We start from the raw sequence: 16,950 nt of genomic DNA, 5'->3' as shown, positions 1-16,950 counted from the left end.
CATAGCCTCAGAGCTACATGCAGCTCAGCTCTTGTTCACCTCCTGCTGTATCACTCCCAGAACCCAGAGTCTATCCCATTTTATTTTCTCTTCCTTTTCTTTCTTTCTTCCGGGTGGAGTAGGGAGCTGGGTGGAGACAGTACTGGGGATTGAACAGGACCTTATATGTACTAGGTCAGTGCTCTGTTACTAAGGTATAATCCCAATCTTTTTTTTTTCCTCTTTATTTTGAGACAGGATCTCACTAAGTTGATGGGCTTGAACTTGTAATTTTCCTGCCTCAGCTTCCCAAGTAGCAGAGATGACAGGCTTTGGACCACCAAGCCCAGCATTTCCTTTTTAACTTTGTAATAAAAAGAGCTTACTAAAAAAGGAAAAAGAAGCCTGGGAAATGGCTCAGTGGGATAAAGACACTTGCTGCCAAGGCTGACAGTTTGAGTTTGAGCGCCAGCACCTCGATGGTGGAAGGAAACATCAGACCCCCCCACACACAAGTTGTTCTTTGACCTCTACAGGTGTGTTGTGGTGCACTTATGGCCCCCCAAACCAACTAATTAAATAAATATGCTGAAACTTAATGAAGAGAAGTCTAAAGGACAGCACAATGTATGCCTGTACCTAGCAACATGGCTGTGTGACCTCATCACTAGAGCCAGTGGCATGTGTGCCTTTATCCCAAGCAGTGTCCTTTGTCAGTATGTTTTGTGAAGTATTTGAATGTAAATCCCAGCACCATTCCCACTCATCTCTGAATACTGAAGCACTTGCATCCTAAGAAGCTCTTCCTGAAGAAAAAGAACACAGTCGCATCTTCCAAAAATACTGTGATCCCTGCTGTCTATCACTGGAGCCTCAGGCCATATGCAAATGTTCTCGCTCATTCTCAACGCATCATCGATGGACTGATCACAGTAACAGATGACTGAGTCTCTTGATTTCCTCCCCACGTGCTGCAGCTTCTCCTTCACCTTGAAAGCAGGTCTCAACAATTAGTAAAAATATTAAGTATGAAAGCTTCTTCGAAGCACCAAGTAATCTCTCGGTGTTTCCATTTCTACTTGTCACAAAAACATCAGTATTTATTAAAGAAACCACACCATCTGCCCTGCTGCTTCACAGACTCCTATTTATGTCTGTGTGCTCAGTCCTGTGTGTAACTTCTAATAACTAGGTTCGCTAACCTTTTTGTATTAGGCCTCCGTGTCTAGAGGTCTTACTCTTCAGAGCTTATGTTGCATTCCCTGTGATGGTCATCCTTGAGTGGCACTTTACGGTGATTGGACTGTCCCTTGGGTCATTTGCAGTCATTGCTGACACATTAGGGTATATTTTGTACCCATCAGCCTCCCCGCTTCAATAATAAGCCTGATTCAACCATTGGAGCCTCTCCCTGACTGTATCTTAGTTACTCAGCACATGGTTCACGTAGGAAAAGGAGATGTGTTTGAGTCTCCCTCTCATTCAGCAGATTTTGAAGGCTATGATGGGCTTTAGTGACCCCCAGCCCTGGTGACCAGTGGGCCACATTCTCTCGCTGAGTTTGTAGATGTGTGACAGCTGATGATGCTGAGCTGGAGTCCTTTACAGTGGTTGTTATCAAGCCTATCTGTTGACAAGGAGCCTTTTAAAGTTGGTCTTTGAAGTTGGTCCTGTCAGGAACCTGGAGTTGGTCATTTGAAGAGTCTGGACACACTGGAAGGACATCTCTAAGCCTGTAGTGTGGGTGCTGTGTGTGGCCAATCAATATTGTTGCCATCTTACTGATCTCTACTGTCAGAGGATACATGAGTATCAGAAACTTATATCAGAAACTGTGGAAATATGAGTGGCAACCAGGAATAAACTATGTAGCGAACCTGCTTCTACTAACAGTTCTTCAAAACTAGTAGAAATGGTTGAGAGAGGCATTCATTTCATCCTATACAATATTCATTACATAAATCAAAATCTGTTGCAACATACAGGTTCCTTGTGGGTTTAAACCAAACACATGCCGTACAGTTCCCATCTGGGAAAAAAACAAAGGTAGCAACATTGCTACAAAACCTCCAGCCCCAGAGGATGTTGTAACGTTGTTTAAAGTTTCATCATTTGATGGGTTTCTAGTTCGCTTTTTAAAATGTTTTGTTCTTGTGATAAATGTGATATCTTGCTGTGTGTATAAGTTATGTACTAAATTTATTTGTGACAATTTTATTTGTGGACATGTTTGCTCTCACCCCTCTCCACCTCACTCATGTTTCTCCCACCCATGACACACAGAGGCTTTCCTCCCTACAACGGCCTTTCCTACATTTTCGTCTTATTTTGTTTTGTGACACCTGACTTTAACAGGGACTATGTGTTTGGTCTCCGTTTTGGAGCCTGGTGAATTCACCATTTGTTACACTGAAATGGAAGTCAACTACCCAGAATCCATCATATGCAAATAGGTCAGCCCTTCCCTGATCCATGATTGACAGGTCCAGTCTTAAGCAGGCCCAGCGCAGGCAACCATAGCTACTTGATCTCTTGTTTGCAATGAGTGGCTGTCAGTCCTGAAGACAGCATTTTACTTCTCTTTGCCTTGTCTCTGAGCTCTTATATTCTTTCTACTTTTTCTTTTATAGTGCTTTCTGAGCTTTAGAGGGAGTTGTATAAATGCCATGCTTAGGAATGAACATTAAATTTATTTATTCTAAGCACCGCTGTTCTCTACAAGAGGAAGCTTCTCTGATTAAGGTTGAGAGCAGCATTTGTCTATGGTATAAACATAAGTACATAAAGACTTGTTTTTATTGTTTTTAATAAAACATACACACAGGAGTGCAGGTGTCCCAGGAGGCCAGAAGAGGGCATCAGATACCCTGGGGCTGGATTACAGGTGATTGTATGGCACCAATCTGCGTGCTGATAACCAATCTCTAGTCCCCTGTAAGGGCTTTGCATGTTCTTAACCACTGAGCCATCTCTCTAGCCCCCTAAACATAAATATTTAGTTTGGTGCCATATGGATTTAGCTCAACCATACTCGTGATTTCTTTTTAATGCATGAGCTTCAGGCAAAGCTAGTAACCTTTCAAGTCGGCTGGCAGATTCTGTTCTGAGTAAATGACTGGAATGTAAGTTTTGGAAGATTCAAAGGTTATTTTGTTATAGCTGTTGGATATCTTCACATGTCAGTTTGAGGAAGCTAAATGAGGAGTAAGCACCCTCTTTCTGGGGATACCCAGCTCATCCATCTCTAGTTCACTAATTATCTGAACACTAGGCAATTATATTGTACACAGACTGATGAGAGTAAGGGTACCATTTACATACAGAGTGTGGGACATTGGCACACAACAATAACTAACACACTAACAATAACTAAGCTTTTGATGGGAGTCTCTTAGACTCTTGTCCTTCTGTGAGGATGTCTTTTCCTTAGCTCTTTGTCACTGTGGTATTAAATGTACTTCCTTGTGTAACATCATCCTCCTGTCCCTGTGTGATGTCATATCCTTTTCTCAGCGTGACATCATCCCCTTGTTCCTGTGTGATGTAATATCCTTTTCTCTGTGTGACATCATCTCCCTGTCCCTGTGTGACTTCATATTCTTTACTATACATCACATCCTCTCCCTTTCCCATGGCATCAAATGTGCTTCTCTATATGACATCATCTCCCTGTCCACAGAGTCATGCAATTCCTTGTGTGACATCATTTCCTTGTTCTGAATGGCGTCATCTGCCCATCCCTGTATGACATTTCTCCACATTATAATTATAGGGATGAGAAACTGGCAACATCTCATAAAGAGGCACAAATGTATGATCTGGAAACCTACTACATCCACCTCTACTTTGCCTAACTCTGCCTCTGGCACACCTGTTAGCCCAGGGGCCTCTACTCCCCATGGTGGCTCTGCAGGTGGTTTCTCAGGGAAGGTTGATATTTGATGAATCTGTCTGATAACTGTATCAACTTGTTCAAATCACTGTGCAGTTATTGAACAGCCGGTTCACAGCTGTCCCTCTTCCAGGTGTTAGAAAAGCAGTAAGCGTGGCCTCTTTGATAACAGCTTGTGAGGAGCAGAGCTGAACGCACCCAGCTTTGGCAAGCTGGGTGTGTGAGGTAGGTGAGTGCTGTGTATGCTGAGAGCAGAGAGGGACTGGGTCTGCAGGCAGAATCAGGAGCACCTCACTCTGGAAATGACCTTCATGCTGAGTCCAGGATGTGCTCACCTCATCAAGGAGGAGAGGCTGCCTCGTGTGGAAGCGCAGGAGCTGGAGAGGCATGGCAGTACTCAGGAACAGCAGGAATCTAAGCGAGAAAAGGGTCTCTGGCAAGAACAGGAGGGACTGTGAGTGAATGTGAGACTCAAGAATTTGGTCAAGATAATTTCTGCTGAAGAGATGCTTTTTTGTTAAAGGGAAGGAAAGATTTAAAAGGTCATGGTCTTTTATAAAGTCCACTGTGTTACAAAATTGTCATGTATTGTTTGAGCCCACTGAGAAGCTGCTTCTGGAAGGGAGGTTGCCCCTCCTCCACTTCAGACCCAAGCATGCTTGACTCACAGTGTCCTCCATAGCCCTTTGTCTGGGAAAGAGCTGACCCCCAGCTCTGACAGAGCAACAATATTGTGTGGTTTTGAGCTCACCTTAAAAGAAAACCATTTCCAACAGAGGTTGCTATTGTTTATAAAAGTGCCCTCAGTGGGCAGAAGAAGCCAGAAGTTAAGCCATGGAGAGAAAACTCATGGCTGGCTTGAACAAGACTTACCCAAACAGGCGGACAGTCGGGTGGCTGTCTCAAATTCACAGTTTATTGTTCACATCATGCCTCAGAGAAGAGGAAACAGCCCAAAGCAAATGAATCTGCAACCTTGTAATCTAGCTCTAAGTATGGTATCCAGAGGCAGAGTTTACTCACCAGCAGTGGGAAGAGGTGATGGCAGTGGGTTGCAATCTCACATCCCAATGAACAGCAAGCCACCACATCAGTGTTGACGTCCACATACACATTCACTGGTCGGAAAAGGACGCTGGTTCCGCAGCAGTTGCTCTTGAGAACACTGGAGGCCAGCCAGTCACAGCCAGGTCAACCAGGATGCTGGCTCAAAGGTCAGAGCCAGGGCAGAGGCATAAAGTCCTGGCAGGGAATGCAGTCACTGGAAGAGTCCCTTGTTACTAGTGTATGTGGTGTAGAAGAGACCAGCATCTGCTGAGGTGCCCAAGGCCTGAGTTTTTATAGAATTCAGGTTTTTGCCCGGAAGATTTTTTCCTGACCCTCCTTCACAGTGGACTACAAGCTGTAAGATGTAAGGAATCCTTCTCAAATTGCGCTTGCTAATAATGATTATCACAGCAACAGAAAAGTAACTAGGACACTAATATCCCTCCTTCCCCAGTGCCATGTCATCATGACGCATATTAATGTAAAAAGCTTGGCCTGTCTGCATGTACTCTAGACTCCACAGATGAAAGAAACCACATGGCATGTGTCTTTCTCAATCCTACTTATACATCGCTCAATATAATGATCTCTAGTTGCATCCCTGGTCAAAGGACATGACATATAATTGAAGGAAATTGTCTTTAGTAAACCCATCATTATATATAATGATTATACATCAATAAGAAGATATTTTAAAACGCTAAAGTAAAAGAGAAAGGAAAAGGACCAGAATTGCCTTGACAGCAGCAGTCCTCAAGATGAACTGTACATTCATTGCAATAGTGTCCCCATTTTAAGTACTTTTTTCAGCATGGTTAATTTAAACATTTTCAGAAAAGCGGGTGTAGACTGGACAACAAACACAACTGCGGAAAAGCAAAACCAACTTCCAGGCTTCACACAATTTGACCCAAGACTTTCTGGAAGTCTGCAGAAACCATCACAAGGTGACAATGACAGAGAGACAGACACACAGGTGATGGGTTGGAGTGGAAAGCCACACCCTAAAGCCTGCAGGTAAAGGCCAGCCTAGCATGGTGTCACTGCAGGGAATAACAACGACCCTGTCTCAACCAAGGTGGAAGGTGGAGACCCACACTGCAGGTTGTTTTCTACCCTCCATACCCATGATGAGGCGCATGCATGCACCTATGCGCATCATGCACACACATAAAGCATCCACAGATTTTTTTTAAGTTTTCCTTTACAAGGCACAGTGTGGTGCCCCACAGGATGGATCAGTACTCACACATACACACACACAAACACCACGTCAGGCCCCAGGATGCAAAGGTTGCTGATGAAGCATTGGGGTCACAGGACTTATCCCTGAGAGTGATGATCTCAGAATTTCCTGGGACAGTTACAGGTATAAATAGGTGAATTCAATGTTTGCCTCATATTACAAACAAGTCCTTCCATGCAAACTAAAGCCTCATTTGTTGACAGGAAAAATCAAAAATGTTTCAGAAAACATTACAAGAGATAATTATTCTCATTCTGTTTTTAGTAGCTTGCATCAATTATACGTAATAATGGATTTCACTGTGACTTTTTACACACGGATACAATGTATTTTTATCATATTTGCCCCAGTTTCCCTCTTGTGACCCCCGTCCCTCCTCCTTTCTTTTTTTTAAGATTTATTTGTTTATTATTTATATAGTATTCTGCCTGCTTGTGTGCAAGCAGGCCAAAAAAGGGTACCAGATCTTGTTATAGATGGTGGTGAGCTACCATGTGATTGCTGGGAATTGAACTCAGGACGTTTGAAAGAACAGCCAGTGTTCTTAACCTCTGAGCCATCTCTCCAGGCCCTCCTCCTCTCTTTTTTCCAAATTTCCAGATCATTCACCTTCTTCTCTTGGGTCTTTTGCTTGTTTGTGTCTTTTGGCAGTCTGGGGGGAGGTTGTGGTTGTTGTTATTGTTGTTGTTTTAATTTATCAGACAGGTTCATTGAGCAGGTATGGAAATGGCTTCCCTACAGGGATGGAGGTTTTTGGAACAGAGCCTGCACCGGGGTGGACAGGGTTAAAAGTCATTGTTAAAGACTCTCACCTGTGTCACAGGCACTGTTACGTCTTCCTATGTAGATTTGACTGACACCTGACAGATCCGCATACACCTGTGCACTATTTCGACAGATTCATCCATTTGGGTGCCTGAGAGATGGCTCAGTGGTTAAGGGTGCTTGCTGCTCTTTCAGAGGACCTGAGTTCAGTTCCCAGCTCCCATATTAGATAGCTTACAACCTGGAACTCCATCTTCAGGGGCTCTGATACCCCCTTCTGAACTCTGGAGGTTCCCTCACATATATATAAAATATAAAATGAATCATTTTTTTTTAAATCCACTCATTGTGAAAGCTAGAAAATGAATGGAGATGGGTTTGTGTCAAATTAAATGGTGACCCCTTTTTGCAGGGTTCATATAGAACCGATATGCAGCCTCCTGAGGGCCTTTCTAGGTGGAAGCTTTGAAATTTGTCACGTGAGACTTCACCCCCCTGCAAGGATGCCAGCAGATAACATGCTTTGTCTGCTCCAAAGAGGAAAATAGGAACTGCCTGGCATGTAGCGAGAAGTATTGTCAGGACAACAAAGGGAAACAGTGCCACCCACACATCTGTCTGTACCCTCATCCGCAAGCTCTCAAGTCTAATCTACATAATGCATTCAGGGGATGGCGTTAGAAATAAGCAGGCTATGACAATTTGCTTTGGGGAAACTTTCCTTCTCTCCATGTTGTTTACATTCTTGATTTCTAAGAACTTCCTTTTCAAATGGGTCCAGTCTGTGTGGTGCTTTTCAGCCAACCATTTGGTGTAAAATGCCTTTCCCATCCAGTCGGCTCGGTATTGCCGCCTTCACTCAGAACGGTGTCCATTCGCCCTCTCCATGCTGTGCCCTGCCTTTCCCCCGACCAGTCCCATCCTTCAGACCCTGCCCTGCATTCCCCCTGCAATCACAGATTTGCAAACATGTAGTTTGTTACGGGGGGTGTGTGTGTAGGTACAGACCTACACAGCAGAGATCTGAGGGTGTTGTCGACCCTGTTATTTGAGACTAGGTCTCACACTAGTCTGGAGCTCACTGAATAGTCTGGCTAGCCAGTGAGCCTCAGGAAGCTACCTTCTTTGCCACCCAAGTGCCAGGATTAGACACATATTTTTAAGTAGGAGCTCGGGACCAAACTCAGGACCTCATACTTTCGAAGCAAGCATTTACCCACTGAGCCATCTCCCTAGCCCATAATTATTAATTTTCTAAGGGAATAATTGGCATTGGAAAAAAATCAGAGTCACTGCCAGCCAATGATAGATTCAAAAGATGTCCATGGCAGGAAACGGGGTAGCTCTTCTGGAGTTACAGCAGGAGCTTATAGGCAAAAGGAAAACAGGCTTTCAGGGTGCAGCCACAGGTGATTTCAGATTCAGGAGGCTGTCAGTGTCTTCCTCCTCTGTTGTAGCAGATTGCATCCGCTTGGTGTTTCCACCCCATGTGCTCTACCCAAGATTCCTACATATCCTCAAACTCTGTGTGTGGAGCAGAGATGGCGCAGGATGCCCATCCCTGGCAGCCACGCTGCCGGAGCAGGAAGTAGGCGTTCAAAGGGCCCCTCCCCGAGATGAACTACACAATTCACTCCGCACGCGTCCATCGAACACTGAGGCGGGTTTCTGGAAGGCTCACGTTTCTTTTCTACTTCCCTCTTGCAGATAAAGAATTCATCTATAGAGAACGGAAAGGGAACGTCATACTGCGGAACGTTGAAACAAATAATTCCACGGTGTTAATAGAAGGCAAAAAAATTGTAAGTACTCTGTCTAATGACCAGGATAATTTCAGAGTAATTTTTTTTCCCTCCTGCAAGTCAATAAAGCATAAAATGACTTTAGGTTTCAACTTTCAGTCGAGCCGAGGAGAAGCATTAACTTGTAATACCACTGGCTGAGCAACTAAAGATAATGGGAAATTGAAAGCACACTAACTTAATAAGTTGAAAGCCTGCTTTCTTTGCGGGTCCTAAAAAGTCTTCCACAGGTGTTGGAAGCAAGTGTTGCGTATCAAGTATAACTGAAAGATAAAGTCCAAAGGCTTTCACACATTTACAGAACAATCGAAATAAAACCCACAGAATAATAATACTTGAAGAGAACTTGCTCAATCTTATTTAAGAAAAAGATCTCTTGCCTGCTCATGGGATATTGTCTTAGGCATTGTGGCTATGTCGAGATAGAGAGTACTGGGTATAATAGGTTTTTTGTTTCGTTTTTTATGGTTTAAAATAAGTACTGGGCCAATCTGAAAGTATTAAGTTTTCAGTCGGAAGGACTTGCTTTGGATTTGTGTGTGAAGATTATTAGTCACACTGACTGAGGTTTATTACCAGAAATCATCAAAAGAGAATTGACTTCGTTGTTTTTTCTGCTGTAAGGATGCTATGTCTTTAACATAGATTCATCCTGCTTTTTATGTGACCTGGCCCTGCCTTATGAGGGTGCCAATCCCGGAATTGTCTTGGGGTTGAATCAAATCATCTCCTCCATAGAGGACTAGAAGGGAGAGGAATGGGCCTACCTTTTTGCACTAAAAGGTCACTTTGGGTAGAATTATTAAGAATTCATCTGACTTGGCCTACTTCAAATATTAAAGTTACAGAAATGTTTTAACATGTTTATCAGGAGGAGAAAACTCCCTGCCTGCTGCCAAAGGCACACATACTTGGAGCTCAGTTGGGGTTTTGTCTGAGCAGGAAGGATATGTACAGTTCAGAAGACCCGGAACAGTCCCTTTCCCAGCACCCACATGGTGGTTTACAACTGTTTATAACTCCACTCCCAGGGAATCCAATGCCCTTTTCCGGCCTCCTCAAGCACATATGCGGTGTACAGACATATATGCAGGCAAAACACCTGTACACATAAAATAAAAATAAGTAAATCTTTAAAATCAGCAGTTTTCAACAGGTCATGTTTAACTGAGGTTTTCTTAGAGAAAGAGTGAGACAATTTCAGAATCCATCTAGGTACAGAAAAAGTTTCATCTAACACATTAACTGGCTTATTCCATTACCACAATCTTTATTGCCCTGAAATATCACAAATGCACTAACTTACAAACATTTACTGGGCACTGAAATGGGCAATATCATCAATGGATAATTTTTCACTCAAAGCCACATTCAAATGCTTCCAGAAACAGATTTTTAAAAAAAGACAGAATAAATGTCACTTAGTGGCCTGCACTGTAATTCAGATGCACAATTTGGGTTTACTTTCTTAGTTGCCTAGTTGCTTCAAGTGTTTAGGCTCTTTTTCTTCATTTCCAAGTTAAAAATAACTTCTCCTTCCAGCTTGGACCATGGTGTGTGTGTGTGTGTGTGTGTGTGTGTGTGTGTGTGTGTGTGTGTGTGTGTGTTGGGGGTGGGGGACTGTTGTGAGACCCAAGAGAAAGGTACCTGCATACCCTGTGTCTTCCTAGGAAGGTGCAGCAGGTTGAGATCAAGGGAACAGGAAGCATGGAAAAGGCACATTCTGCTCTTCTCTGTTACTCTTACTCCTGTGATTAAAATCCTGGCAAGAAGCAACTAAAGGGAGGGCAGTTTATTTAAGTTGATGGTTTGAGTAAGTCATAGCAACAGGAGGCCGTGTAAGTGGATCTTCTCACATCTGCTGCTTATTCACAGCTCAGTGGATCAGGAAGCTGCCTCTAATCCTCAAGGCCAATCTCAGATAGTTAGGCCCCACCTTCCAGAAAGTCTAAAATCCTCCCAAACAGCTTCACCGACTCTGTAGGGATAGCCCAACTGTAGCCTCTTTTATTGACAAATAGGTGATCCATTCTTTCTTTTTATCTTTTTTTATTCTTTATTAATTACACTTTATTCACTTTGTATCCCCCCTGTGGTTCCCTCCCTCCTACCATCCCAATCCCTCCCTTCCTCCACCCTCGGCACCCATGCTCCTCCCCAAGTCCACTGATAGGGGAGGTCTTCTTTTCCTTCCTTCTGATCCTAGTCAATTAGGTCTCATCAGGAGTGGCTGCATTGTCTTCTTCTGTGGCCTGGTAATGCTGCTTCCCCCTCAGGGGAAGGTAATTAAAGAGCAGGCCAATCAGTTCATGTCAGAGACAGTCCCTGTTCCTATTACAATGGAACCCACTTGGAAACTGAACTGCCATGGGCTACATCTGTGCAGGGGTCTTAGGTTATCTCCATGCATAGTCCTTGGTTGGAGTATCAGTCTCAGGAAAGACCCCTCTGCTCAGATTTTTTGGTTCTGTTGCTCTCCTTATGGAGTTCCTGTCCTCTCCAGATCTTGCTGTTTTCCACTTCTCTCATAAGATTCCCTGCACTCTGCCCAAAGGTCAGGTTGGTCAGATAGAGAAACAGAAAACAAACTGAATTCTGTAGTCAACAAAAAATTTTAACTATATCCTGTAATCTCACTAACCACATTATTTTTCCTCAGCCAATTAAAACAGATTGTTTATACATTTATCTGCTTCTAGCCTCTTCCTTAGCTTGAAGTGATTGAGTGGAAAAATGTGTGACCCTGTATGAACCCAGTAAGAAGGAGCCAAGTCAGTATCCTTGGGACTGACAAGGAGTTGGGCTAAAGCTGGGCATTGGTGGCACAGGCCTTTAATCCCAGCAGACTGGAGGCAGAGGCAGGAGGATCTACAGGGAGTTCCAGGACAGCCAGAGCTACACAGAGAAACCTTTTCTCGGAAAACAAAAAAGAGAGAACTTGGGTTGAGTGCTGGCCTCGTGTGGTATATCATGCCTTACCTTTCTGAAGCAGCATTGTTTAATGAAAGATCTTTAACACTGTTATTTAATTAGTCACTTGTATTGCTATGACAAAACACTTAACAAATGCAGCTTAAGGAAGGAAGGGGTTTCTCTTGGCTCCCGATTTGAAGTGGGTACAGTTGGACACGGTGAGGAAAGAGTGGCCGCAGAGCTCGAGGCAGCTTGTTGTGTGGAATCCACGGCCAGGAAGCAGTGCGTGACGAGCACCTGTAATCTCCCTCCTCCTCCTCTTTATTCTGTACAGGACCTCAGTCTATGAACAGTGCTGCCCACATTTAGAATGGGCCTTCCCAGCTCAACTAACCCCATGTAGACAATCCCTCACAGACTTGTCCAGAGGTTTGCTCTTATGCTGATTCTAAATATTGTCAACTTGAAAATCAATGTGAGTCATTACAAGTCTGCCCCTTGTCAACTTGGCCATTACGTTTGTCAGCTTTTAAGCCTTTACCTTCAAATGTGGTCTCCAAAGGTTCATACCATTTCACAATGCAAAGTGCATTCAGTCTGACATCAGAAGTCAGTCTCTTAACAGTCTCAACACTACTTAAAAGTCCAAGAGACTTAAGGCTGTCCCTTAACTTCGCGCTCATGTAAACTAAAAGGCAAGTTATTTCCAATATACAGTGGCCCAAAGCAAACATTCCCACTCTAAAAGGGAGGAATGGGACAACAGCAGGAAGTCAGACCAAAGCAATCCCAAAGTCAAGCAGGGCAAACACTAAATCTAGCGTCTGGAGCTTGTGATGAAACTATTTGGGTTCCAATGGGCACAGGTACCTCCTCCCATCCAGCCCTGTTGCTCTGTCACCTCTCTCTAGGGAGACCCCCACAATAACCCTTTTCTCAGCAGACATACTGTTGTTCTAGCATCTCCAGTGTCCTGAGAGCTCCCTTGCATCTTAGGCTTCCTCTTCATGTGGGAGCCTCCTTGCAGGTGCTCCAACCCCTTCCCCATACATTGTCTGGCCTTAGCAGCTCTCTAGAACCATGATACAAGATCCCTTGATGTCTTCAATTTCATGTCTTTCCTGCCTGCAAAACAAGTACCATGTGAGTGATACCACCAGGTTCTGCTGTGGCCTTGGGTGGAGCCTCCTCACCCTGGGCCACAGTTGCAACAGCTTCTGTGAGCTGAGCCTGGGGAAATTCTTCCCTAGACAGGTGCTTTCTGGGAACCAGGAGCCCCAGCACTGGCATTCTCAGTTCAGACTCTCAGGCTCCTTCCCTTCAAATACATTTGTAATTTTACAAGTTAAAACCTTTGGTAGGCAGGGCCATGCCCCCAGAGAGCCAGAGCTCTATGGACAAGTGCTCTATGGATGTTGCTCTTGAACAATTACAACCTTTTCTTTCCAGCACATTCTTGGTTGTTACCTTTAGCTTATTCTGGCTATTTTTCATCACCAGGCTATTTTTTTTCTATCTTTCTGTACCACTTGATCTTTTTTATGGTAGACCCAGATAAAAGTAATCATGAGCCATAACTATACCACAGCCCAAATGCTCTCCTGTCTTAACATTTCTACACCAAACACATCAGTTCATTACTTTTAATTTTTTGTTTATTTATTTTACGCCTATGTGACTGCATGTCTGTCTGTGTACCACATACTTGCCTGAAGGGGCCAAAGGAAAACACTGCATCTCCTGGGACTGAACTTACAGAAGGTTGCAAACTGCCATGTGGGTGCTGGGAACTGAACCCAGGTCCTCTGGAAGAGCAGAGGGCTCTCAAGTGCTGAACCATCTCTCCAGCCCCTAGCCCATTGTTTTTAATTTACCCTCCATCAAGCTTTCAGCTGTAAGGCTCGCTACAGCCAGAAGCTGTGTTTTATTGAATGAGTGTTAAAGGATGACAAAACAGAGGTGAGCGGCCTTCTAGGAACATCTGCATCAATGAAAGGCATAAAGGACCCATGCAGCACCAGGGTTATGGCCTTGAGCTTTGGATCTGGCCTCCCCACTGGCGCTGTACTTGAGGACCACAGGACCCCTACCATTTGCAATGTCTGTCCCAGGCCTGACTCTCAGGAGTGTTTCGATAACTGAGAGGTCGCACATACCACGCTGGAAAATGGAAACCATGTGTGGATGCCTGGAGAGCTTAGGCCGTGCTCAGGGTGCAAGTAAGAGGAGTTAAGGTAGCTAAACAGGGAGACCCAGAAAACAACCAAGACCACAGGAACAAGTGATAACACTTCACTGAACTGTATCCAGGCAGCATCAGTAGATGGCAGAATCTGGGTGTCCAGACAGCAGCAGTAGAGGGCAGAATCGACTTCCTAATAGGGCGTGGGCTGCTGCTCTACAGAGTGAGGTCAAGTCCTCAAACACTGCTAGTGACACCAACAAACAGTCCAGAAATAAATTTAAAAATCAAACACAAAGTAACTTTCACGAGCTACATTTGATGTCTCAGGAATTCTGGAACCTTCTATTTGACTCTTACAATAAAAATAACTTAAGTGTTATTTTATTTTCGTTGCTGTAAGGAGACTCTTGTACAAACACAAACGGTCTTTGGCGTATTACACACCTTTTTCCCTGAAAAGTGGGCCACTGTGAGAAAATCACCTGCCTCCGCTGGTGTTTGACGTAGGTCTGCTGGTCACCTGGAAAGTCTCATGAGTCTTTTCTTTGCTGAACAGCAGACTGTGTTTTCTCTTCAGCCTTGTCTCTCCCTTCTTTTCTCATAGAAGTGTGCTTAAAGTGGCCTTGGCACATTTTACTGACTTGATGAAATAGGCTTTGCAGACCCTACATTCCTCAGGAAACTTAGCATGTTCTGCACATCCAGAGCGGAACGAACTCCTCCGATGAGGTCTGTGGCCTGTACTTGGATACTTAGCTCTCTGCAGCTGGATTGTCATTGGCTCGTGTTGATAGTCTAACTCCTCCCAGAAAGGAATCTGACAAAGAGCGTGAAAGAACCCTGGCCTCACCCTCATATATCACCTGGGGATTCTGCAGGGCTCTTTCAGAAGAGATGGCTGTACTGGCCTGTTGTTAGATTTTAGGAATTTTAAAAATGAGAGGTGGCAGGGTTCAAGAGGGAGGCAACTGAGAGGCACTGTCCCCCAGGGTAACTCTTAATTAGGGGAGAATTAACAGTGTGTACAGTACTGTAGGATTCTGAAGAGAGAGAAGGGGAGAGAGAGGAGGAGGAGAGAGAAGGAGAGGGTCAAGGAAAGGAAGAGGGAGGAAAGAAAGGAGAGAGAAGAGAACTTTCTACTCCAACAGGGGCTCCTGATTTTGAAAGGCCCAAGGGAAGGGAGAGTTCTCACACCTTGACCTTGTAAGGTAGTCAGGTTGTCTCTGATTCCCAGGTCATAGGAGAAACAGGGGGTTGGCTCTTAGTGAAAACAGCAGGTGTTGTGTGAGCTCTTGCAGTAGGTTGAAGGGCAGTAAGGCCTCAGGGCACACGGCTGCGTCTCTGAGGCCATAGCATCTGTCATCTCACTTCTGCAACTCACATACTCATTCTGTGCCCCTTTTATTCATGATGCCAGTGGCAGGAGAGACACAGGCTTGTGTGTCATTTAAATTGTGCCAGACATTTAGGAGGAAGCTTGAAGACACATTTCAAAAGCATTTTTAAAAAATGTACGTTTTGAGCCACTCTGGGGAATTTTTCCATAGTTAACAATCTGAAAACTACAACAGCCTACATTAACAAAAATAGCTGGAACTCAGCGGATGAGATGAGTGGCTGGAAATGGTGAATTAGGATGTAGCCCTTAAAACAATAGCTCCAGAGGCACCGGGGTAAATAGGAAAAGGATTCATGATGCTCTATAAAACACATAGGAGAATACAGCACGTCAGTGAGTAATGGAGGACATCCTCATTGTATCAAAAAGGCCAGGAAATAAATATGAAGCATGCAGTCAGCCCATCTTGCTGGCAGGCAGAACTCTGTATTGTTTCCTAATGCGATTTACACAGCTGCTGTCTCATGGCATTTATTCAATAATTTTGATCTGATTCATAAAATGTGAACCTCGTGTTCCAAAGAGATGAGACATTGCTACCCTCCTAAGAGGAATAAGAAGAACTGTACAGATGTCTGGAAGTCCTTGGAGGGAAAAGCTGGCTGTCAGGAGGGCATTTGAGCCATACTTCTGTCTGTCCTTCTTGCTATGCCTTGCTTCCTTGCTAACTTTACTTGAGCTAATTACTATTTTACTCACCAAATTAACATTTAAGTAAAAAAGCATTTTGTTTCTCTAACTTACATCTACTTTTGATTTTATATCACTATTAGACATCAAGTTTGAGTTTTATCTTGGTCTCTGCAAATTAATTCTAACTCTTCACGAGAGGGGCATAATTAGGCGACTGCTCAGAGACCTGTTCCAAAGCCCAGAGCAGCTGCAGCCACAGCCTGAAGAGGAACTGCAGGAGTCCTGGGGATCAGAACATGAGGTCACTCTCTTCCCGTTTCCTTCCTCCAATGAGCTCCTGGATAGTAACTGCCACTCACTTGACTTTCATGAATTTCTACCCAGGGCTTCATGCACTACTGTCCACTCTGCCCTGTGAAGTGACAAGTTTGGGAGGAGAACTAAGTCCATGCCCTTTGCCTCTTACCCTTTTCTGCCCCTGAGTCCAGGGCACAGTTGTACCCGAGAACAAAGGAAGTTCTGATGGGCATCACAGGAGGGGAACAGGTCAGCCCTGGGGCCATAGACCCTGCTTAGCTTCAGCTGCTCCTGCCCACAGCTCACATGCCATACGTGAGCGGCACAGCCTCCAGGGAATCTCTGATCTGAGCCTGAGCTTTACTTAGCACGGGAGTAAACTCTAGAAGGGAAAATAACCTGTCTTTTCTGTCACATTGAAGCTGGCAGCTGTGCTGTTCCTCAGATGTTTTGCTTGGTCTGAGGACTGGTTTATCTCAACTTGAAATTCAGCTTTCTGGCATCTCCTGAAAAAAATAGCAAGATCTGGCAGCCACACACAGTTCATTTTCTCACAGAAAACAGAGCCTGGCAGGAGCTGGTGTCTCAGCCCCTTGGATGGGAAGGAGGTTGGCCAGTCCTACAAAGCCCCCACTCCTGACTCCTACAGACGCCATTTAAGTTCGGGGTACATCTTCTCACCTCAGCTAAGATAATCTCCACAAGGATGGTCTCAGGCCAACCTAATGTAGACAATCCATCTCGGAGACCCTCTCCTTTGGTGAGTCTAGAGTCTATCAAGACTGACAATTC

General features: G+C 44.4%; 1 protein-coding gene across 6 annotated transcripts in view; it reads left to right on the top strand.

The window, feature by feature from the left end:
* Dpp6 (dipeptidyl peptidase like 6) overlaps window positions 1-16,950 on the top strand; it is an 831,812-nt gene that overhangs the window by 582,350 nt on the left and 232,512 nt on the right. For all 6 annotated transcript variants that reach the window (XM_060374077.1, XM_060374079.1, XM_060374075.1 and 3 more), the window contains one exon: window positions 8,637-8,731. In XM_060374077.1, the coding sequence (XP_060230060.1) occupies window positions 8,637-8,731 (95 nt within the window). The remainder of the gene's footprint in view (window positions 1-8,636; window positions 8,732-16,950) is intronic.

Source organism: Meriones unguiculatus, chromosome 21 (assembly GCF_030254825.1).
Source record: "Meriones unguiculatus strain TT.TT164.6M chromosome 21, Bangor_MerUng_6.1, whole genome shotgun sequence".
Taxonomy (NCBI): Eukaryota; Metazoa; Chordata; class Mammalia; order Rodentia; family Muridae; genus Meriones; species Meriones unguiculatus.
Note: the sequence above shows the minus strand (reverse complement) of the source record. Positions and strands in the feature narration are given on the sequence as shown.